Raw genomic sequence first — 25,261 nt, 5'->3', positions numbered from 1 at the left:
TAGGACCTAGTCCTGTATGCCGAACCTGCGGCCCTCTTGAAGATGGGCACTCTGCAGCCACCACATTAGAGATAACCCTGTCTTCAAGGACCAGGGTATCAGCCGATGCATCTGAAGATGTGATCCGGACCACTTGTCCAACAGGTCCCACTGAAAAGTTCTTGCATGGAACCTACCGAATGGGGTTGCTTCGTAGGAAGCTACCATTTTTCCCAGGACTCGCGTGCAATGATGCACCGATACCTGTTTTGGTTTCAGGAGGTCTCTGACTAGAGATGACAGCTCCTTGGCTTTCTCCTCCGGGAGAAACACTTATTTCTGTTCTGTGTCCAGAACCATCCCCAGGAACAGTAGACGTGTCGTAGGAACCAGCTGTGACTTTGGACTGTTTAGAATCCAACCGTGCTGTTGTAGCACTTTCCAAAATAGCGCTACCCCGACTAGCAACTGCTCCTTGGACCTTGCCCTTATAAGGAGATTGTCCAAGTACGGGATAATTAAAACTCCCTTTTTTCGAAGGAGTATCATTATTTCGGCCATTACCTTGGTAAACACCCTCGGTGCCATGTACAGTCCAAACGGCAGTGTCTGGACTTGGTTATGGTAATCCTGTACCACAAATCTGAGGTACTCCTGGCAAGGATGGTAAATGGGGACATGCAGGTAAGCATCCTTGATGTCCCGGGATCACATGTAATCCCCCTCGTCCAGGCTTGCAATAACCGCCCTGAGCGATTCCATCTTGAACTTGAATTTTTTTATGTATGTGTTCAAGGATTTTAAATATAAAATGGGTCACACCGAACCATGCGGTTTCGGTACCCCAAACCGTGTGGAATAGTAACCCCATCCTTGTTGAAGTAGGGGCACCTTGAGTATTACCTGCTGGGAATACAGCTTATTAATTGCCTCTAGCGCAGCCTCCCTGCCTGAGGGACTTGTCGGCAAGGCATATTTGAGGAAACGGCGCGGGGGGGGGCTACGCCTGTGGAGCCCCCGCGTCATGCTGTGGACTCAGAGGAAGCGAGAGAAGAATTTTGAGTCTGGGAACAGGCTGACTGGTGCAGCTTTTTCCCTCTTCCCATGTCTCCGTACAGAAAGGAAGCGCCTTTGACCCGCTTGCTTTTCTGAAGCCGAAAGGACTGTACCTGATAATACAGTGCTTTCTTAGTCTGTGAGGAAAGCAGAGGTAAAAATATTTCTTCCCAGCTGTTGCTGTGGATACGAGGTCCCAGAGACCATCCCCAAATAATTCCTCACCCTTATAAGGCAGAATCTCTATGCGCCTTTTAACGTCAGCATCACCTGTCCAGTGACAGGTCTCTAATACCCTCCTGACAGAATGGACATTACATTCATTTTGGATGCCAGCCGGCAAAATATCCCTCTGTGCATCCCTCATATATAAGACGACGTCTTTAATATGTTCTTATGTTTGACAGGGTCACCGACCACGCTGCAGCAGCACGACCTGCAGGTCTCAGTCTAGTACCGGAGTGTGTAAATACAGACTTCAGGATAGCCTCCTGCTTTTTATCAACGGGTACCTTCAAAGTGGCCGTTCCTAAAACGGCAGTGCCACCTTTTTTGACAACCGTGTGAGCGCCTTATCCACCCTAGGGGATATCTCCCAGCGTAACTTATCCTCTGGCGGGAAAGGGTACGCCATCATTAACTTTTTAGAAATTGCCAGTTTCTTATCGGGGGAACCCACGCTTTTTCACACACTTCATTCAACTCATCTGATGGGGGAACAAAACACTGCCTGCTTTTTCTCCCCAACATAAAAACCAATTTTTAGAGGGCTAATGTCAGAAATGTGTAACACATTTTTTTTTATTGCCGGGATCAAGTCACGGATGTTCCTAGTGGATTGTGTATGTCTCAACCTTGTCGACACTGGAGTCAGACTCCGTGTCGACATCTGTGTCTGCCATCTGAGTGAGCGGGCGTTTTTGAGCCCCTGATGGCCTTTGAGACGCCTGGGCAGGCGCGGACTGAGAAGCCGGCTGTCCCACAGCTGTTACGTCATCCACCCTTTTATGTAAGGAGTTGACACTGTCGGTTTATACCTTTCACCTAACCATCCACTCTGGTGTCGGCCCACAGGGTGCGACGTCACATTTATCGGCATATGCTCCGTCACCATATAAGCCTCCTCATTAAACATGTCGACACAGCCGTACCGACACACCGCACACACACAGGGAATGCTCCGACTGAGGACAGGACCCCACAAAGCCCTTTGGGGAGACAGAGAGAGAGTATGCCAGCACACACCAGAGTGCTATATAATGTGGGGATTAACACTATAACTGAGTGAAATTTCCCCAATAGCTGCTTGTATATATAATATTGCGCCTAAATTTAGTGCCCCCCCTCTCTTTTTAACCCTTTGAGCCTGAAAACTACAGGGGAGAGCCTGGGGAGCTTTCTTCCAGCTGCACTGTGAAGAGAAAATGGCGCCAGTGTGTCTGAGGGAGTTAGCTCCGCCCCTTTTTCGCTGACTTTTCTCCCGCTTTTTTATGGATTCTGGCAGGGGTATTTACCACATATATAGCCTCTGGGGCTATATATTGTGGTATTTTTGCCAGCCAAGGTGTTTTTATTGCTGCTCAGGGCGCCCCCCCCCCCAAGCGCCCTGCACCCTCAGTGACCGGAGTGTGAAGTGTGTATGAGGAGCAATGGCGCACAGCTGCAGTGCTGTGCGCTACCTTGGTGAAGACTGATGTCTTCTGCCGCCGATTTTCCGGACCTCTTCTTGCTTCTGTAAGTGGGACGGCGGCGCGGCTCCGGGACCGAACACCAAGGCTTGGCCTGCGGTCGATCCCTCTGGAGCTAATGGTGTCCAGTAGCCTAAGAAGCCCAAGCTGGCTGCAAGCAGGCAGGTTCGCTTCTTCTCCCCTTAGTCCCTCGCTGCAGTGAGCCTGTTGCCAGCAGGTCTCACTGAAAATAAAAAACCTAATTCTATACTTTCTTTCTAGAAGCTCAGGAGAGCCCCTAGTGTGCATCCAACCTCGGCCGGGCACAAAATCTAACTGAGGCTTGGAGGAGGGTCATAGTGGGAGGAGCCAGTGCACACCAGGTGACCTAAAGCTTTCTTTAGTTGTGCCCAGTCTCCTGCGGAGCCGCTATTCCCCATGGTCCTTACGAAGTTCCCAGCATCCACTAGGACGTCAGAGAAATGGTGTTGCCCATAGCAACCAGACATTTGGTTTCACTTTTAAACACCACACTTGAAGAATGAGGCATAAAATCTGATTGGTTGCTACGGGAAACACTCGTGTTTGTGCAGTTACCTCAAGAATCGCTCTCCCTCGTCCTTCATTGCATTTATTAAACTAAATTTCTAGCTGCAGTTTAGCAGAAGGTTTTCCTTCAGTAACATAAAATTTGCTGTTTAATGTAACGGGACCATGCCTTACATGGATATTATGATAAAGCATTACTTTATATACACAGCAGATTCTGATCACATATCCTGCGGAAATTGTGCCTCTCTTCTACTGAGAAGAGTGAAAACCAATGTTATATAGCAGGGCTGGCCAAACCGGTCCTCGAGATCTACCAACAGTTCATGTTTCCAGGCCTCCTGGATATCTGTAGAATTGTCAGTTAGGAATGAATGCAGCACATCTTAATTAGTAATGACTACACCTGTGCACCAGCTAGGTGGCCTGGAAAATGTGTACTGTTGGTAGGTCTGGTTTGGCCAGCCCTGTTATATAGGATCAGCCTGGCGGCCATCTTGTCTCACTATTTCTTACACAACCAGGGGGCTGCTGCATGGTCATAAATACAGATGCCACAAAATGGCTGCCTCCATTGTACATAAGTGACAGGCCCGCTCTAACCGATGAAGTTAGATGACACAGAGGACATCAAAGATAGATACTCTTCTCCTCCCCCCCCTCTGAGCGCAAATAAAGAGTTTCAGTTGTGTTCCTTAAACAGATCACCAAATGCAGAGAAAGAAAGAAAAAAAAAAGAAAAAAAAAAAAAAAAAAAAAAAAGAAAAAAAAAAAGGGGGGGGGAGTTCTGGAAACAACCAAAGACTTTTAAGCCAAATAAATGCACAATGTGCATGGGAACAAGTTCACGTAGAGTACTGGAAACTGTAAACAAGTGGAGTGGCCGCAGCTGATAAGAGTAGGGTAACACTCTGCCAACCAACCAGATGGAAGTTACCAGGAAAGGCCTCATCTTACTGGCTTCCTGAGCAGCGAGACAGGCACCGTTAGTGCTCAGATACAGCTGTTGCTGGGCGTGGACCCGGCCTGTACGTTTACATAACTTCCTCTGCACAACAGGACTCCGGCAGAGAAGCATGAACAGGCAAGCCATGTCTGCACACAGTATAGTATGGGTAACAATGGCCACCAACCTCCGTATTTACATCTTATTTGGTCACCTACCTGTTACAGGACTTGCGCTGAAATTTGGACAGTTCATTTTTCTCCAGACTGAAAAATAAAATGTATGATTTACATGCCGCTGTACGAGTTATAACGGTCACCTGGTCTGACGGCCCACAGTACATGTTACTCTAACAATTTGGGTTCTAGAATAGTAAAAATATGCCGACATGCACGTCAACATTATGACCATAGAGGTGTAGTGATGTGACTCATCCTGACGCTAATCCTAATGGCAAGGACTTTGAAAAAAAAAAACTAAATATATCCAAAGTCCAACAATAAACTTAGAACAATAACAGTTCCATGGAAATCTTATTTTCTGCATCATACTGAGGCTGTAATTAACTTACTGCTCTGAAGCCTCCACGTACACAGAAGGTTATTAGATGGGCAATTAGCAAAGCACCGGTCTGACAACCCTTTGCCACACTCGGCTGGGGCAGTTATAAGAACCATTATCCCACTTGTATTTGTATAATGCCAGAATCAACGAATAAATGTAGAAATTTACTTGTTGTGGAATTTGGCTAGTTTCTGTGGGGGGGAAAAATAAAAAAAATATATATATTTTTTTTTTTTTTATTAGTTTTTGGTAATATCTGTATTTGGAAGTGATCCATCTCACAGCAGCAAAGGAGGAATACTAGCACTTCACATCTTTTATTTTTGCTTGTACAGCTCAACATAAAGTAGAGGTGCCATTACTTGTATTCTGTTCTCCACAATCCTTGTAATGCCACCCACAGCTCTTATTGCAGGTGTGATCATTCTCATACAATACAAAAAAACTTGTGGGAGTGACAGTGTCAAATAATGCATGAGACTTCTTCGCCAGCATGCTGGAGCACAGAGACGGCTGACGTTCTAAGTGATTACGGGTGAGAGCCAGCCAATTGTGGCCAATGCTGGAACAGAAGACATTCCAGCCTGGACACAAAGAAATATTTTACACACTGACTTTCTGCAGACTAACCTGCTTAGCCAAGATTTAGATGCAACTCAATGCAAATGTTCCCCATTCATCATGGGCGAGAGTGGCCTCTGCTATCTTCAAGGGTACTCAATTCTCTTTGAAATAGTCCCAAGACACCAGAGATAAAAGCAGAAGAGTACAGATACCTCAAAGAACGCAGAAGTTGGAGATACTTAATATAAAGACAAAATGAACACATAGGACATGGCTGTTTAAAGAACGCCTGAAAAGGCTTAATTTCATTACAGAGTCTCAATCATATAACAAAATACACATTGCATACACAAGGTCACTCACATCTCCTACATTTGTTTTTTAGATAACGGCAGTGTTCTCTCCAACACCATTAGGGAACATTGTGAGAGGCGGAAAATACAAAAATGGAGTGGCTGATCTACATACACAGTCAGCTCATGGGGCAACGACCGACACCAACAAGTAAACAGGTTTACCAGAAACCTATATTTATCAAGCTTTACATATCCACATAGTACAATCATACGGACACTACCGCCGTCAGGAGCTGCATGATTAAGTCACCAATTGGCATCATCTTATTGGAAACTATCTGCCTGCTAAGAAATTCATTTGGACCTCTTTGGTTTCAGGATGACTTCAGGACACATTTTATTTTATTCTAGTACAAAATTAAAGTTGTAAGAGTCATTGTAAAAAAAAAAAATAATTCCATGGATGTGCACAGATGGCCTAGGTTGGGCCCTTCAGGACCCAATTCAAGAAGCAAGCGTGGCAAAATTCCTCAATAGTAAATGTTATTAGAGTATGGTCCAGCATTTGAGTGGCCAACCTCAATCTCCTTCTTGTAACAGTTGGTCAGAAGATTGGCCTTCTTGGTCAGCTTTGTCAGGACCGAGAGTAGTCCTCGTAAGTGGTGCTGGAATTGGTCTACTAGATCGCCCGTCTCTTCTGGGGCCTCATGGTTAGGGCAGTGCTCTACCTGGGTTTCGTGTTCCTGGTTTATCCCCCACTTCATGTCGTGTCTTAGAGATTTCAGGAGAACGTAGGAATCGTAGAGATTATTGTTGTTCTCCAGAACCTCTGTAGACGTGACTCGGTCCCCCTGTTCCTCTTTGGCCAGAGTTATGTCCTGCAACATACTGGGAACCATGATGGTTTCGTCCATGATTGTTGTGGCAGTGTTGAAGCGATGGATGGCATCCAGCAAGGACTGGCGGTGAGGATTATATTCCGACACTTCCATGCTGACGTGTTTTGCCCTTTCTGATCAGGCTTCTGGGAAAAAAAGGGCGAGTAAATCTGTGAGCACAATAGACAGAAAGGCAAGACCCCCCTCCCCCCACAGTGATTATGAACAAATATTTTCCCATAATTATAGGATGGCAAAAAAAAAAAAAAAAAAAAAAAAAAAGGGAAAGGCTGACAGAGGAACACAATACAATGAAATACATAAATCATGCATAAAGGGAAAGCAATACAGAGAATACATTTTATACCTGAGCGTTATAGCATAGTGTTTTCCCTACCCGCCCGGCCAACACTCTACGATATCTCTAGCAATATCATACAGTCACGCCGTGGTCAGCCTGTACATGCTGCTTTGGACAGTACGTACAAATTGAGGTGCATTCAGAGTCGACAGCAGGGGTGATAACGATGTGCGGGACACACGAATCGTTCGTAACACTTGTGTTGAACATGCATCTGCTATTATACACTACAGGTAGCGAAAATACAGTAGTAACTAGAGACAATACATCTAATAACACGTGTTTGAGCACCACCACGGAACCCTGGTAAGAACACAGTGGACCATCCCCCCCCCCCCCTCCCCCTTGGAACCCTGTTAAGAACACAGTGGACCATCCCCCCTCCTCCCCCTTGGAACCCTGGTAAGAACACAGTGGACCATCCCCCCTCCTCCCCCTTGGAACCCTGGTAAGAACACAGTGGACCATCCCCCCCCCCCCCCCCCCCCCAGTGCTTACATTAGCAGTCGTCACAATGGCAGGCAATGCTGGGTCCGGGATCCGGTCTCTGGGTCGACAGTAACTAGGTTGACACTGTCTAGGTAGACAGTAACTAGGTAGACAGTGTTTCTAGGTTGACAGGTCAAAAGGTCGACGAGTTTCACAATTTTTTATTTCTTTTTTAACCTTTTCATACTTAATGATCCACGTGAACTACAATTGGGAACGGTAACCTGTGCCGAGCGCAACGTTAGCAGAGCGAGGTATCTTGCATGAAGATAGAAGCGAGCCATGCGAGGGGACACGGTGCACTAATTGGGGTTCCCCATCACTCTACGGAGAAGACGGGCAAAAAAAAAAAAAAAAAAAAAAAAAAAAAAAACTCATGTAGACCTTTTGACTTGTCGATGTAGACACCCTGTCGACCTAGACACTGTCAACCTAGTTACTATCTACCTTCCATACCACACCCGCTGTGTCCTATGGCACCTTAATGAATGCTGTACAACGCAGAAATATGGGGATTACATTTATTCTATGGTTCATTAGAACAAGCTGGAGTTACTGAGCTAGATCAGAACGTCACAGTAGGACCCACCCGCCTGGGTGAACAACAAGTGCAATATACAGCTTATAAGGCCAATAGCTGCTGCAGGAAGTTGTTTATTTCTCATAGACAGCCTGAAGTTTCATGCCCGGCAGCCTCTGTGCCCTAGGCTGCAATAGGATAAGGCACTTTGCTGTAGATCAATAATCAGATATTGGCACCTTCTAAGCATACAGAACACAACGTCCCATATGTGGGAATGGTGTGTGCAGGTGTTGATATTGCAGAGTTATAAAAGTTACACGCCAGCAGGCGAATCACACGCTGAACAGCCAAGTTACTTCACTGGTGCTGTTGGTGTATTGATAGCAGGTACAGCTGTACTCACTGTTACATGCTGGTAGATGGAGCAGAGCAGATTGTGTCACACTCATTGACTGGTGAACTGTATCATACTTGACTACTCTCCCCCATGTTCAGGGAGACTCCACATTCTCACACAGTAAGAGACAAGACTGCCCCTGTACATGCTCAGCAGAGATCTCAGTGGCCATATTGGGATAGGGCATGAAGCCTCCCTGAAGAACAGGAACACTGGAGCACAAATCCTCTTACAGCACCCTGCTCAGAAGATCACCATGCTAAGAATGTAAGCTCTTCAACTGCACCACATCCAGCAGTCTTCTGCCACCTGATACTTATTCCAGTGTCATCTGCTGATGTAGTTATGCTTAGTTACCCTGTTCTTGTCCTATACTGTCATCAACTGTAAGTTGCTGTTTTCCTGTTTGGTTATTTGTTTATGTATTCTGTAATTGGGCGCTGCGGAACCCTTGTGGCGCCATATAAATAAAGGATAATAAATAATAATAATAATAATAATAATCATCATCAATAACCTCAGAGAGTGAAGAATTGCCCAGTGGTGCATAATTCACGTCTCTGGAAAAACAAGCTCTCACACTACCCCTGTTATCAACATAAAGGGTGGCAGACTACTTTTAGGTCACCAGTTGTACCAATGGTGCAGAAGATGAGGAGGGCGCCCTCTACTGTAATAATCCCAGAACAGCCAGTGCTCTGTTGTGTAAGAGATAAGTAATACCCCTTTTACACTCGCAGGAAAGGTCATTCCCGGGAATGTGTCCCGGTATATTTGCCGGGACACATTCCCGGGAATGACCCTTTCACATTAGCGGGCTGACCCGGCATATTGCCGGGTCAGTGACGTCACCGCTGAGTCTCCCGGAGGCGGTGCTTGGAGATAATCTTCTCCGAGCACCGCCTCCTCCTATGAAGAGAACGGGTGCCGGGTCGCCTTGACCCGGTAGACCCGTTTACACTGGCAGCTTCCCGGGACGGTCCCGGGTTCAACCCTGCTTTAGACCTGGGATGAAATCCCGGGATGCTCGTCCCGGGAAATTGTCCCTGTACCCATTTACACTGAGAAGAATCCCGGGATGATGCGCGTTCACGTGCAATATCCCGGGATTTTTCTGCGAGTGTAAAAGGGGTATAATAGGAGCCCCTGTACCAAACAGAACATACACAAAGGCTTATCTGCCATCTGTTTAAGTATGATTGTCTCCCTCAAGGAGAAATAATCATAAAAAACAACAAGTACAAGGTGTAGTATTTACAAACAGTATAGTTTTAATTAGAAAAAAAAAAAACACAAAAAAACTGATAAAACCTGTTTCTCTCATGTATCCATGACGGTCAGTCCATCAGTGTCACAAGAGACAGCAACGGTCCTTTTCAAGTGTTGGGCAAGAAATGGGGGAGTTTCACCCCCCATTTCCTGGGAGTGGTGAGGCCGAGGACAGAGTCGTGAGACGCAGTTTCCTTGGCCTTGCAAGCAGCCATGGGACGGCAAGCCTGTTGACACAGATGAACATGTGCATCCCATATGCAGGAACCTCCTCCTGCATTTGCATTGATAAGGATTGCAATCCTTAGTGAACTAGGCCCAGAGAACTGGTGGTTCTGAGATTACTAGAGGGCGCTGTTCTACGGATAATCACCGGCAGCAGAGTTTACTATACTCTGCCATGACAGCCCAGATTTTGAGGATATCCATGTCCGAGTCCAGATAGTTATATCAAATTGACAAGATACTAATCAAGTCACCTGTGCTCAAGCACGGATATCCTTAAAACTTAGGGGTCTATTTACTAAGCCTTGGAGAGAAAGTACTAACCAGTCAGCTCCTGTTATTTCCAAACATGACCTGTAACTTGGTAGTTGGGAGCTGGTTGGTACTATCACCTTCAAGGGAACTTTTTTACCCAAAAACATTTCGATAAGCCAACGCTACCCCCCATGAGAGAGATAGATTATATATATATATATATATATATATATATATATATATATATATATATATATATATATATATATATATATATATAGAGAGAGAGAGAGAGAGAGATATATATATACACACACAATTCTTTGGCAATGAATGGGTTAACACTTTCTCCCCAAAACACCAGAATGAATGTAAGAAGGATGGATGAGAAGGGGGGGGGGGGGGGATGGATGAGGGGGGGGGGGGGGGGGGTGAGACAACTTTTAGGAGACAGATGGTCACGTCCTCACCTCAGTAATGTCAGTGGGAATTTCCCACTGTTATGCGGGCCACTGTCTGATCCAGAGTTCAGTTCTGCGTGTGGGTTGGCGGGCTGCGGGCGGGAGGACAGGAGGACGGGCGTGAGGGAGCGCGGTGTGATGTCAGCATGTCACACCGCGGCCAGGAACACAGCGAGGGCAGGAGGGAGTGCGGTGCGACGTCAGCACGTCACATCGCAAGTCAGACGGGGCTGTGTCTCGGCAGCGCGACAGTCCATTACCTCCAGGAATTTCATTTTTACCCCATTTGGGGTAATTTACCCCTGTTGCCCGACCACTGCCTTAGACTGTAATGGAGTTTGGAGAACTGTACAGCAGACATTCCCAACCTCAGACCCCAAAGCACACCAACAGTGCAGATTTTAGTGAAATCCAGGCTTCAGCACAGATGTTCAAAGCAAAATAACTAAAGTACTCATTAAGTCACCTGTGTGCAAGCATGAATATAGCTAAAACCTCACCTGTTAGTGTGCCTTGAGAGCAGAGGCTGGTAATACCTGCTCTACAGGAATAGGAGGGTTGATGCTGCAACCTCTGACCTGTGTCTAGTGAACGAGCCTGCACATCAGGTGAGGCAACACCTCATGCCAAAATACTGGCTGGACAGGTATGGTTACCTCTGTATATGTTCCCGCACTTCACCTCAAACTCACAGATATGAAATCTGTCATCTCCTCCCAATCCTTCAACCCCCGCCACCTCCATCACTTCTCTTCTTGGACTTGCACCCCCATTCCCAGTGCTGGACTTTGCAACTTTTCTTCCAAAAACAGATATACCAAGATATTTCTTCTCCACCTAATGCTGGTCAACCTACCCTGCTTATTCCTCATCATGGGTCATCTCTTATTCATGCCCTTATCCCTCTTGTATGGATGGCCATTTACCATCGATGATTCAAAATCATCGATGGTAAATACTTTTGCCATCGATGAAGGAGAACCAGATTGTTTCCCTCCATCGATGGAAAAGTGTAGCCAAATACTTTTTCTTTTAGGTGGTGCTGGGACACAGAGCATCGCTCCACCCCCGACACCTGCTAAGCCCCGCCCCTGGTTTTTCATTGGCCCGCAGACCAGCCAGCACCTTTCAGTGATGGCCATCGAGTGGTGCAAACCATCAATGGTTCACCATAGATTGTGTACCATCGATGGCCATCCCTACTCTCTTGGACTATTGTAACCGCTTACTCTGGCCTTCCAGTGCGGCTCTCCCCTCAATGCTGCAGCTGTCCTATTCCACTGCTTTTAGCCAACCACTCCTCTCCACCACTTGTGTCCATTCCAGGATACAGTTTAAACTCCTAACCCCAACACAGAAAGCATTTCATTGTTCCTCTCCTTCATACATATCTGACATCTTATTTCCCACTTCCCACCTTACTACCTTATGCAAGATCCCATAGGACTAATACAAGGAGAGGATCTGTGCGTCTGCAAGCGGAAAGTTGCACCACCCACTGATTTGAACAGCAGCACAGAGCATTTCAGCAGACAGCATAACTCCAGAATGCCTGGACCAATTTACAACACACTTGGTACACATATGACTTACAGGCTGGGAACAAACTGTGGGGGTAAGACACCCCTAGCACCCCCTAGGGATGATGCAGCAGCACAGAGTTTTTCAGCAGACAGCATAACTCTGGAATGGCTGGAGAAATTTACACCAAACTTGCTACACATATGACTTACACTCTGGTAACAAACACTGTGAGGGTAACACACCACTAGCACCCCTAGGGGTGGGCCAGCAGCACAGAGTATATCAGGACATGCATGATATGTCAGTGATGACAGGGCTGCATGTGACAGGGCCAGTGACATGTGAGGAGGGGAATGGAGGCAGCAGGAAGCCAGACCGTTGTATCGTGGGAAGAGCAGGGTCCTTTGGGGTCCATCCACTACACAGTGCGTCAGGGAAGCAAGATATGCCTATATACTAGATCTCCAACCAACGTAAATTAACGAACATCTATCATTCGCATTTACCATCCTCATCCCGTAGCGAAGCACAGGTATTCAGCTATCTACAATGTTATTTATACTGCGTTACATATTTATATTTATTTTTGTAAACAGGCATTCTTAAAATCCCGGCCAACGCCGCGTACTCCAGCTAGTGTATGTATAATATGAATACGAGAAGGAAATAAAGGGAGTTAGAGGCTGGTGGAACGCATCTCCATTCTTAACTGGAAATGGCTGTAACCAACAGATTTATACAAGTTATTTAATTAACCCCACCCAGAGCACTGATTGGTTAAGAGCGGTATAAGTATGGATTCCCTTAACACCAAACCACCATGATAAAAACTGATCAAGTTGAAACGAGTTGGTGGAGCACAGGGACTGCTGCCATTTGGGACTTGGCCAAGCATAACAGCTGGAGCTGGAAGGTGTTTAACCTGGGACTCACCTATTCCATCATCTGTACATGCAGCTCAATCTGACTATATTGTCAGGTGTTGCACGTTCGGCCTGTCCGCGGCGTTACGTCCCTGTGCAATATCGCCCAGTGCGTATGCACTCTGTTTGCAGCCCAGCCCAGAAGGGGAAACATTAGCTGATTAATCGCTCCTGGAGTGAATCCCCTAGTGTGTATATTCTGTTATTTACTTGATTTGAGACACAAATTTTTATTTATTTTTTGGACCTTTTGTTAAGGTTGGCGGTGACCTATTCGGAGACTTAGCTGCACACTTATCTTTGTGCAAGAAAATGACTTTATTTTCTGATCATTAGTGTCTGCACAGGTAGCAGCCCCATAGGTGCAGGAGATCCGTCAGCACAGGCGTCCCTTCCCCGTACACCCCACTCAGAATCGTATGGCGCATTAGATACACGCCCACATATCTGCCCAGTTCCCTCTCTGAAAAACAGATCTGGCCAACTCAGAACAGGATGGAGAAAGGCAACAAATATGTAAAACTTCCACTGCACAGTACGGACTCGCCACCTGCTTCTGAGCACAGATCCGTACTCTGACCCTTTGTGGATAAGCATAGAGGATATATATTATGCTGAATAAATAATGCAGACATCACATATATAAGAATGCTAATGGCTATTTACCGCTCACTGCATCTCCTGTTACACTATAGGACAGGAGAACGCCACCAGCAGAGACACATCTGAGCCCAACACACATACAATGGACGCTCTGGTGTCCTCCAAGCCTTCCAGACGGGATACGGTTGTTAGGTCGACACAACTTAGGTTGACAGTCGTTAGGTCAACAGGGACACTAGGTCGACGTGTCAAAAGGTAGACATGAGATTTAAAAAAAATTATTATTATTTTTTTCAATTTTTGGACTTTTATACTTTACGATCCACGTGGACTACAATTGGGAACAGTAACCCGTCTCGAGCGCAGCAGTAGTGGAGCGAGGCACCTTGCCTGAAGCATGCCGAGCCATGAGAGGGGACACTGTGCACTAATTGGGGTTCCCCGTCACTTTACGAAGAACACACCAAAAAGAGTCCAAAAACTCATGTCGACCTAGCACATGTCGACCTATAGTGGTTGACCTAGGTTGAGTCGACCCAGCGACCCATACCCTTCCAGACACCGAAAAAGGACGCCGTACTAGTTAGACAGGACGGGCTAGTGTTATACAATAGAGCATCAGGTACCTGGTGCAGGAATGGGTCACACACTAGGGCATGGCTGGGTCTGCAAAGGAAAATTTATCCAAGTTGTGCACAGAGTAACCAACACTGCAGAGTGCAAGTCATCAGGCCGGAAATTGCACCTGGTTCACAGCTATGGGTCCTGCAAGCATCCTGGATTGTATACTGGAGTACAGGGCCCCATACACTAGACCGATAATGCCCGATTTCAGCCCAATTCGGGCATTCAGGCCAATATATTAGGTGAAATCTGGCATTTTCGGTGTGCTTTTCCCCCTGATCCGACGCACGTTCCCGTGTGCATCAGATCGGATCCCCCTAGAACCAACATATCACGAGTGCTGCACTCATATGTCGGTCGGATCCCACAGTAAATGGATGGGGAAGTAAAAGATACATCGTATGCTAAAAAAACTGCATACGATATATCTAATACTATCCTGCCAACGGGGGAGGCTGCCATGAGGTTGGAGGAAATCTTATACGACACGATGGACCGTCATGTCGTATATGTGTATGGGGCCCTTAACAGTCAGCTGGTGGTTAACCTATTAAAACCCATGATACAAACAAAACAAAAAAAAATAAGATTTTACTCACCGGTAAATCTATTTCTCGTAGTCCGTAGTGGATGCTGGGGACTCCGTAAGGACCATGGGGATTAGCGGCTCCGCAGGAGACTGGGCACAACTAAAGAAAGCTTTAGGACTACCTGGTGTGCACTGGCTCCTCCCACTAAGACCCTCCTCCAGACCTCAGTTAGGATACTGTGCCCGGAAGATCTGACACAATAAGGAAGGATTTTGAATCCCGGGTAAGACTCATACCAGCCCCACCAATCACACCATACAACTCGTGATACAATACCCAGTTAACAGTATGATAACAACTGAGCCTCTCAACAGATGGCTCAATAACCCTTTAGTTAGGCAATAACTATATACAAGTATTGCAGACAATCCACACTTGGGATGGGTGCCCAGCATCCACTACGGACTACGAGAAATAGAATTACCGGTGAGTAAAATCTTATTTTCTCTAACGTCCTAAGTGGATGCTGGGGACTCCGTAAGGACCATGGGGATTATACCAAAGCTCCCAAACGGGCGGGAGAGTGCGGATGACTCTGCAGCACCGAATGAGCAAACTCTAGGTCCTCCCCAGCCAGGGTATCAAACTTGTAGACTCTTGCAAGAGTGTTTGACCCCGACCAAGTAACAGCTCGGCAAATTTGTAAAGCCGAGACCCCTCAGGCAGCCGCCCAAGAAGAGCCCACTTTCCTCGTGGAATGGGCTTCTACAGATTTAGGGTGCGGCAGTCCAGCCGCAGAATGTGCAAGTTGAATCGTGCTACAGATCCAGCAAGCAACCGTCTGCTTAGAAGCAGGAGCACCCAGCTTGTTGGGTGCATACAGGATAAATAGCGAGTCAGTCTTTCTGACTCCAGCCGTCCTGGAAACATTTTTCAGGGCCCTGACTACGTCCAGAAACTTGGAATCCTCCAAGTCCCAAGTAGCCGCAGGCACCACAATAGGTTGGTTCACATGAAAAACGGATACCACCTTAGGAAGGAATTGGGAACGAGTCCTCAATTCCGCCTTATCCATATAAAATACAGATAAGGGCTTTTGCATGACAAAGCCGCCAATTCTGATACACGCCTGGCCGACGCCAAGGCCCACAGCATGACCACTTTCCACGTGAGGTTTTGTAGCTCCACGGATTTAAGTGGCTCAACTCAATGCGACTTCAGGAAATCCAACACTACGTTGAGATCCCACGGTGCCACTGGAGGCACAAACGGGGGCTGACTATGCAGCACTCCCTTAACAAAAGTCTGAACTTCAGGCAGTGAAGCCAGTTCTATTTTGGAAGAAAATCGATAGAGCCGAAATCTGGACCTTAATGGAACCCAATTTTAGGCCCATAGTCACCTCTGACTTGTAGGAAGTGCAGAAATCGACCTAGCGGAAATTCCTCCTTTTGGGGCCTTACTGGCCTCACAGCACGCAACATATTTCCGCCAAATGCGGCGATAATGGTTTGCGTTCACTTCTTCCCTAGCTTTAAATAGCGTAGGGATAACTTCCTCAGGAATGCCCTTTTCCTTCAGGATCCGGCGTTCAACCGCCATGCCGTCAAACGCAGCCGCGGTACGTCTTGGAACAGACAAGCCCCCTGCTGCAGCAGGTCCTGTCTGAGCGGCAGAGGCCATGGGTCCACTGAGATCATTACTTGGAGTTCTGGGTACCAAGCTCTTCCTGGCCAACCCGGAACAATGAGTATAGTTCTTACTCCTCTCATTATTCTCATTACCCTGGGTATGAGAGGCAGAGAAGGGAACACATACACCGACTGGTACACCCACGATGTTACCAGAGCGTCCACAGCTATCGCCTGAGGGTCCCTTGACCTGGCGCAATATCGTTGTAGCTTTTTGTTGAGGCGGGACGCCATCATGTCCACCTGTGGCCTTTCCCAACGGTGTACAATCATTTGGAAGACTTCTGGATGAAGTCCCCACTCTCCCGGGTGGAGGTCGTGTCTGCTGAGAAAGTCTGCTTCTCAGTTGTCCACTCCGGGAATGAACACTGCTGACCGTGCTAACACATGATTTTCCGCCCATCGGAGAATCCTTGTGGCTTCTGCCATCACCATCCTGCTTCTTGTGCCGCCCTGTCGGTTTCCCTGAGCGACCGCCGTGATGTTGTCTGACTGGATCAGCACCGGCCGGTGTAGGGAAGTCTCCTGACTTTTCCATAGGCCTTGGAAGTTTCTTCCCTGTGTGACTGCCCCCCAGCCTTGAAGGCTGACATCCGTGGTCACCAGGACCCAGTCCTGTATGCCGAATCTGCGGCCCCCTAGAAGATGAGCACTCTGCAGTCACCACCACAGCGACACCCTGGCCCTTGGAGACAGGGTTATCCGCCGATGCATCTGAAGATGCGACCCGGACCACTTGTCCAACAGATCCCACTGGAAGATCCTTGCATGGGACCTGGCGAATGGAATTTCTTCGTAAGAAGCTACCATCTTTCCCAAGGCTCGCTTGCATTGATGCACCGACACCTGTATTGGTATTAGGAGGTCTCCGTCTAGAGACGCCAACTCCTTGGACTTCTCCTCCGGGAGAAACCCTTTTTATCCTGTTCTGTGTCCAGAACCATACCCAGGAACAGTAGACTCGTCGTAGGAACCAGCTGCGACTTTGGAATATTCAGAATCCAGCCGTGCTGTTGTAGCACTTCCCGAGATAGTGCTACTCCGACGAACAACTGTTCCCTGGACCTCGCCTTTATAAGGAGATCGTCCAAGTACGGGATAAGTACTTCGGCCATTACCTTGGTAAATACCCTCGGTGCGGGGGACAGACCAACGGCAACGTCTGGAATTGGTAATGACAATCCTGTACCACAATTTTGAGGTACACCTGGTGAAGAGGGTAAATAGGGACATGCAGGTAAGCATCCTTGATGTCCAGTGATACCCTGAAATTCTCCAGGCTTGCAATAATCGCCCTGAGCGATTCCATTTTGAACTTGAACCTTCGTATATAAGTGTTCAAGGATTTCAATTTTAGAATGGGTCTCACCGAACCGTCTGGTTTCGGTACCACAACATTTTGGAATAGTAACCCCAGCCTTGTTGAAGGAGGGGTACCTTGATTTCACCTGCTGGAAGTACAGCTTGTGAATTGCCGCCAGTACTACCTTTCTCCGAGGGCAGCAGGCAAGGCTGATGTGAGGTAACGGCGAGGGGGAGTCGCCTCGAACTCCAGCCTGTATCCCTGTGATACTACTTGCAGAACCTAGGGATCCACCTGTGGGCAAGCCCACTGGTCCCTGAAGTTCCTGAGACGCGCCCCCACCGTACCTGTCTCCACCTGTGGAGCCCCAGCGTCATGCGGTGGACTCAGAGGAAGCGAGGGAAGATTTTTGATCCTGGGAACTGGCTGCCCGGAGCAGCTTTTTCCTTCTTCCCTTGTCTCTGTGCAGAAAGGAAGCGCCTTTGACCCGCTTGCTTTTCTGAAGCCGAAAAGGACTGTACCTGAAAATACGGTGCTTTCTTAGGCTTTTGTGAGGAAACCTGAGGTAAAAATTTTTCTTCCCAGCTGTTGCTGTGGATACGAGGTCCCAGAGACCATCCCCAAACAATTCCTCACCCTTATAAGGCAGAATCTCCATGTGCCTTTTAAAGGCAGCATCACCTGTCCACTGCCGGGTCTCTAATACCCTCCTGGCAGAATGGACATTGCATTAATTCTGGATGCCAGCCGGTAAATATCCCTCTGTGCATCCTTCCTATATAAGACGATGTCTTTAAAATGCTCTATGTTAGCAAAATATTATCCCTGTCTAGGGTATTAATATCATCTGACAGGGTATCAGACCACGCTGCAGCAGCACTATTTTGCTGAGGCAATTGCAGGTCTCAGTATAGAACCTGAGTGTGTATATACAGACTTCAGGATAGCCTCCTGCTTTTTATCAGCAGGCTCCTTCAAAGTGGCCGTATCCTAAGACGGCAGTGCCACCTTTTTTGACAAACGTGTGAGCGCCTTATCCACCCTAGGGGATATCTCCCAGCGTGACCTATCCTCTGGCGGTAAAGGGTACACCATCAGTAACTGTTTAGAAATTACCAGTTTCTTATCGGGGGAACCCACGCTTCTTTACACACTTCATTCATTCATCTGATGGGGGAACAAAACACTGTCTGCTTTCTCTCCCCAAAAATAAAACCCCTTTTATGTGGTACTTGGGTTCATGTCAGAAATGCGCAACACATTTTTCATTGCCGAGATCATGTAACGGATGTTCCTCGTGGATTGTGTATATGTCTCAACCTCGTCGACACTGGAGTCAGACTCCGTGTCGACATCTGTGTCTGCCATCTGAGGTAGCGGGCGTTTTTTTGAGCCCCTGATGGCCTTTGAGACGCCTGGGCAGGCGCGGGCTGAGAAACCGGCTGTCCCACAGCTGCTACGTCATCCAGCCTTTTATGTAAGGAGTTGACATTGTCGGTTAATACCTTCCACCTATCCATCCACTCTGGTGTCGGCCCCACAGGGGGCGACATCCCATTTATCGGCCTCTGCTCCGCCTCCACGTAACCTTCCTCATCCAACATGTCGACACAGCCGTACCGACACACAGCACACACACAGGGAATGCTCTGACTGAGGACAGGACCCCACAAAGTCCTTTGGGGGGACAGAGAGAGAGAGAGTATGCCAGCACACACCAGAGCGCTATATAATGCAGGGATTAACACTATAACTGAGTGATTTTTTCCCCAATAGCTGCTTGTATACATATATTGCGCCTAAATTTAGTGCCCCCCCTCTCTTTTTAACCCTTTGAGCCTGAAAACTACAGGGGAGAGCCTGGGGAGCCGTCTTCCAGCTGCACTGTGAAGAAAAAATGGCGCCAGTGTGCTGAGGGAGATGGCCCCGCCCCTTTTTCGGCGGACTTTCTCCCGCTTTTTCTGGAATACTGGCAGGGGTAATTTTACATCTATATAGCCTTTAGGACTATATATGATGTAGATTTGCCAGCCAAGGTGTCATATATTGCCCTCAGGGCGCCCCCCCCCAGCGCCCTGCACCCATCAGTGACCGGAGTGTGAGGTGTACATGAGGAGCAATGGCGCACAGCTGCAGTGCTGTGCGCTACCTTGGTGAAGACCGAAGTCTTCTACCGCCGATTTTCCGGACCTCTTCTTGCTTCTGGCTCTGTAAGAGGGACGGCGGCGCGGCTCCGGGAACGAACACCAAGGTCGGGTCCTGCGGTCGATCCCTCTGGAGCTAATGTTGTCCAGTAGCCTAAGAAGCCCAAACAACCACCTGTTAGGTAGGTTCGCTTCTTCTCCCCTTAGTCCCTCGCTGCAGTGAGTCTGTTGCCAGCAGATCTCACTGTAAAATAAAAAACCTAAATATACTTTCTTTCTAGGAGCTCAGGAGAGCCCCTAGTGTGCATCCAGCTCAGCCGGGCACAAGAATCTAACTGAGGTCTGGAGGAGGGTCTTAGTGGGAGGAGCCAGTGCACACCAGGTAGTCCTAAAGCTTTCTTTAGTTGTGCCCAGTCTCCTGCGGAGCCGCTAATCCCCATGGTCCTTACGGAGTCCCCAGCATCCACTTAGGACGTTAGAGAAATATATATATTTTATTACAAAATATTCAGGGGTCTACTCATGAAGCAGTGACAAGAGTGGAGAAGTTGCCCATGACAACTAATCAGTGTTACGGTAGCATTTATAATATGCATTTTATAAAGTTATAAGTAGCAGCTGATTGGTTGCCATAAGCAACTTCCACACTTTCCTGCTTCATGAATAGAGCGCTTACTGATAAACTTACTCAGACAATCCAAACAGGAATTTGCCAATATTTTTCTTTTTTTATTTTCAACAGATCAGGCCCCAGTTACATAATTAATACCCCTTTCAGGCCACCAGCAATAACCTGGAATACTGCACGAGAACGCGCAGCAATCCAGGTTGTTGCTGTGCAGTCTGGAAGGGGCCAGCTGAAAAACACGGTATTTTAACTCTGTTAGCGACTAGTGTTGAACATGGCATCAACCAGCGTCGCGGTGCAGTGTGAACAGGTAAGCCAGGTCAATGCAACACGTTCACAGCACAGAAAGAGGCGGCGCTTACTGGTGATGTCCTCTCCAAGTGCTGCCACTGCACATGGCGTCAACAACTAGTGTTTTTTTTGCCTTCTTTCTCCTAGTCACTTCTAATCATCGCCACATTATTATTATTAGCCTTTATTTATATGGCGCCACAAGGGTTCCGCAGCACCCAATTACAGAGTACATAAATAATCACACAGGAAAACAGCAACTTACAGTTGATGACAGTATAGGACAAGTACAGGGTAAATAAACATAGTTACATCAGCAGATGACACTGGAATAAGTATCAGGTGGCAGAAGACTGCTGGATGTGGTGCAGCTGAATATTATTAAAGTAAGAAAGGATAAGCACATGAGGGAAGAGGGCCCTGCTCGTGAGAGCTTACATTCTAAAGGGGAGGGGTAGACAGACAGGGGTGACACAGATCGGGTACATAGAGAGTGCGGAACAGAGGGTTAGGATGAGAGTTGGCTGGGTTTGGTGAAGAAGTGGGTCTTGAGAGCCCGTTTGAAGTTTTGTAGAGAGGTAGGGAAATCTCTCTCTCTGTGATAAGGATCATAGCACTATACAGAGTTGTTTGCCAGTGTGATTATTTGCCATCACATGCCCAATTTTGTCAAACCCATGACCTGTTCGGCACCCTCTTTGACGGCAGCCCTGATCGTGAACTAGGGGTAACACATGTAGTAATTTACTTTGCGCAGTCTTCAACAACGCACCTCTAACACAGGCATTCCCAACCTCAGCCCTCAAGGCACACGAAGGGGTAAATTTACTAAGATGGGAGTTCTATTTAAGATTGGATGTTGCCTATAGTAGCCAGATTCCTGGAATTATCTTCTAGAAGGTGCTAGATAAATACATAGAATCAGATTGGTTGCTATGGGCAACATAACATCTTAAATAGAACTCCCATCTTAGTAAATTCACCTCTCAGTGCAGGTTTTAGCAATATCCAAATCTTGGGGTGGGTGTGGTATGCGTGACCGCCAGTCAGCATACAGACGACGGGTTCCCGGCAGAGGAATCCCGGGCAGGGGGGGAATGCAGCAAGCCCCTTGCGGGCTCAGTAGCGACCTATAGTTGCACAGGTTCTATTCCTACTCTGTGTCGTGGACACCCATGAGTGAAAATAGTCCCTGTTAGTTGGTATGCCGACAGTCAGGATTGTGAGGGGGCGGGATGTAGGGGTAGGTCATGTGACAGTCGGTCTCCTGAGCGCCAGTCATACAACTATATCCCCTCAGCACAGATTGTTAGATCAAAATAAGTGAGGTGCTAATTAAGTGACCTGTGCTCAAATATGGATATCCCTAAAACCTGGACTGTTAGAGTGCCTTGAGGCAGAGGTTGGGGATGCTGCTCTAGCGGGAAACAAGTGAACATGGATATTTGTGATTTGGGCGTGTTCATTGGTACATATGGAAGGATAGTCGCTGACACTTTATATACAAAGGGGAAACAATATATGGCTAAATGGTGCACAAATGGAATAGGACAATGGGACTCTTAATAGGTTAATAAATAAGAGGCTGAAACAGTAACAGCACCCAGGACATTACTGCAGGAATACACCTCCATCTCCAGCTATTGGGTGCATTCCAATGTGGCGCCCAACACAGATGGTTCCTGTGGAACTACATGTCCCAGCATGCCCTGCCAGCTACCGCCTCACAAACACACAGGAGCAAGTTGTTGCACCAGTATAACTAACGGAACGTGTACCTAACACTGCCACACCCTGCAGCTGCTGCTCACTGTACAGTGCCCCATATACTGTGTGTGAGGGGAAACAAGGACAATGTACATACAGTACTGTCTTGTCATATACACTATACAGTGTGTGTGTGTGGTGTGTGTGGTGTGTGTGTGTAAACAAGTTGCTACAAAGAATCCAGCACAACATCCTGTGAGTGTCTGAGCTACATACAGTATAGGAGGACGAGGAGAGATCTGAGGTGTGCAGAAAAAGACATAGAAGTGTACACACACACACACACAATGCACCCTTCTCCCCCCCCCCCTCCTAGCATACTAAGCACCCCACTCCTCTCCCTACTAATACACAATGCACTCTACAAAACCCTCTCCCCCACCCAGTTGTACACATTGTAGCCCTCTCCCCCAGCCGGTTGCATCATACACCCGTCCTAGTACACCATACACCCTTCCCCCCTGCACAGTTGCACCATGCACCCTTCCCCCCTGCACAGTTGCACCATGCACCCCTCCCTCACAATGGCGCCGCTGTGTGGTTACCATGAGATGTGCATCCTCCCCCTGTGCGGCTCCACCAGATGCTGCAGGAGTAATGCACACAGCCCCGGCCCAGCACTTGGCACCTGTGAGCGGCGGCTCCTCCCTCCAGCTGCTGCTGCTCTATATATGGAGAAAGTCACCCAAACTCAGCCTTATCTGCTATTGGGCACGGCAGCAGATGAGCCCTGCCCTCACCCTCCCCACTTACCCTTTCAGTGCCAGCCTGCTGCCCAGAGGCCAGGTCCCTGTGCTACAGTATCTCTACCGGGGTGCAGTGGTTAATAGCTCAGTGCTTCTGCTCCAATACAACAGGTCCCAGGTCCCCTGTGCTACAGTATCTCTACCGGTGGAAATGGTTAATAGCAGGAGGCTGATCAGGGTTCCCTACACTCTGCTCTCTGGGGGTTTAATGGTTAATAGGAGGCTGATCAGGGTTCCCTATGCTCTGCTTTCAGGGGGTGCAATGGTTAATAGCAGGATGCTGATCAGGGTTTCCTACGCTCTGCTCTCTGTGGGTGCAATGGTTAATAGCAGGATGCTGATCAGGGTTCCCTACGCTCTGCTCTCTGGGGGTGCAATGGTTAATATCAGGAGGCTGATCAGGGTTCCCTACACTCTGCTCTCTGGGGGTGTAATGGTTAATAGCAGGATGCTGATCAGGGTTCCCTGCGCTCTGCTCTCTGGGGGTGCAATGGTTAATAGCAGGAGGCTGATCAGGGTTCCCTATGCTCTGCTCTCTGGGGGTGCAATGGTTAATAGCAGGAGGCTGATCAGGGTTCCCTACACTCTGCTCTCTGGGGGTGTAATGGTTAATAGCAGGATGCTGATCAGGGTTCCCTACACTCTGCTCTCTGGCGGTGTAATGGTTAATAGCAGGAGGCTGATCAGGGTTCCCTATGCTCTGCTCTCTGGGGGTGTAATGGTTAATAGCAGGAGGCTGATCAGGGTTCCCTATGCTCTGCTCTCTGGGGGTGCAATGGTTAATAGCAGGAGGCTGATCAGGGTTCCCTACACTCTGCTCTCTGGGGGTTTAATGGTTAATAGGAGGTTGATCAGGGTTCCCTATGCTCTGCTTTCAGGGGGTGCAATGGTTAATAGCAGGATGCTGATCAGGGTTTCCTACGCTCTGCTCTCTGGGGGTGCAATGGTTAATAGCAGGATGCTGATCAGGGTCCACTATGCTCTGCTCTCTGGGGGTGCAATGGTTAATAGGAGGCTGATCAGGGTCCCCTATGCTCTGCTCTCTGGGGGTGCAATGGTTAATAGCAGGACGCTGATCAGGGTCCCCTATGCTCTGCTCTCTGGGGGTGCAATGGTTAATAGCAGGAGGCTGATCAGGGTTCCCTATGCTCTGCTGTCTGGGGATGTAATGGTTAATAGCAGGATGCTGATCAGGGTTCCCTATGCTCTGCTCTCTGAGGGTGCAATGGTTAATAGGAGGCTGATCAGGGTCGCCTGCTCTCTGGGGGTGCAATGGTTAATAGCAGGAGGCTGATCAGGGTTCCCTACGCTCTGCTGTCTGAGGGTGCAATGGTTAATAGTAGGAGGCTGATCAGGGTTCCCTATGCTCTGCTCTCTGGGGGTGCAATGGTTAATAGCAGGAGGCTGCTCTGTTCCCCTATATCAGCGCGCTTCCTCCAGCCACAGGTCTCATTCTGCAGCTCAGATAACAATGGCAGAATTCCAGCATTGTTCTGCTGAGGATGAAACTTCACAACAAGATTCAGCAACTGCCTGATCATCTCTAACCACAGACCTTGTGCAGATTGTTCTATTGTTCCGTGATGTCGCCCATGGCAACCAGAGTTGCTTGCTTTAATAATCTAATTTGAATATAATATAGACAGGATCTGATTGGCTGCCTTGTGTTATTAAAGCACTTTTTCCCCCGCCTCCTTCAGTAATGTCTATACATGTCCTAGATATACTGTGTCCTAGCTATACTGTACATTGGGGATCATTCTGAGTTGTTTGCTCGCCATTTTTTGCAGCTCTGCGATCAGATAGTCGCCGCCTATGGGGGAGTGTATTTTCGCTTTGCAAGTGTGCGAACGCTTGTGCAGCCGAGCGGTACAAAAACATTTTGTGCAGTTTCTGAGTAGGTCTGGACTTACTCAGCCGCTGTGATCACATCAGTCTGTCCGGTCCCGGAATTGACATCAGACACCCGCCCTGCAAACGCTTGGACACGCCTGCGTTTTCCCAACCA

At 47.9% G+C, this 25,261-nt stretch overlaps 1 protein-coding gene across 1 annotated transcript; it reads right to left on the bottom strand.

Annotated features, from left to right (window-relative positions):
* Positions 1-5,600: 5,600 nt before the first annotated feature.
* LOC134949632 (mid1-interacting protein 1-B-like) lies at positions 5,601-23,164 on the bottom strand. The gene is made up of 2 exons (XM_063938349.1): positions 23,053-23,164; positions 5,601-6,645 (listed from the first exon to the last, which is right to left on the bottom strand). The coding sequence occupies exon 2, from the start codon at positions 6,611-6,613 to the stop codon at positions 6,152-6,154; it is 462 nt and encodes a 153-aa protein (XP_063794419.1). The 5' UTR covers positions 6,614-6,645; positions 23,053-23,164; the 3' UTR covers positions 5,601-6,151.
* Positions 23,165-25,261: the final 2,097 nt, after the last annotated feature.

Source organism: Pseudophryne corroboree, chromosome 8 (genome assembly GCF_028390025.1).
Source record: "Pseudophryne corroboree isolate aPseCor3 chromosome 8, aPseCor3.hap2, whole genome shotgun sequence".
NCBI lineage: Eukaryota > Metazoa > Chordata > Amphibia > Anura > Myobatrachidae > Pseudophryne > Pseudophryne corroboree.
This window is presented reverse-complemented; position numbering and strand designations above follow the sequence as displayed.

Coding starts and splice junctions, on each gene's coding strand:
- LOC134949632 (XM_063938349.1), bottom strand. CDS start 6,613: ATGGAAGTGTCGGAATATAATCCTCACCGCCAGTCCTTGCTGGATGCC.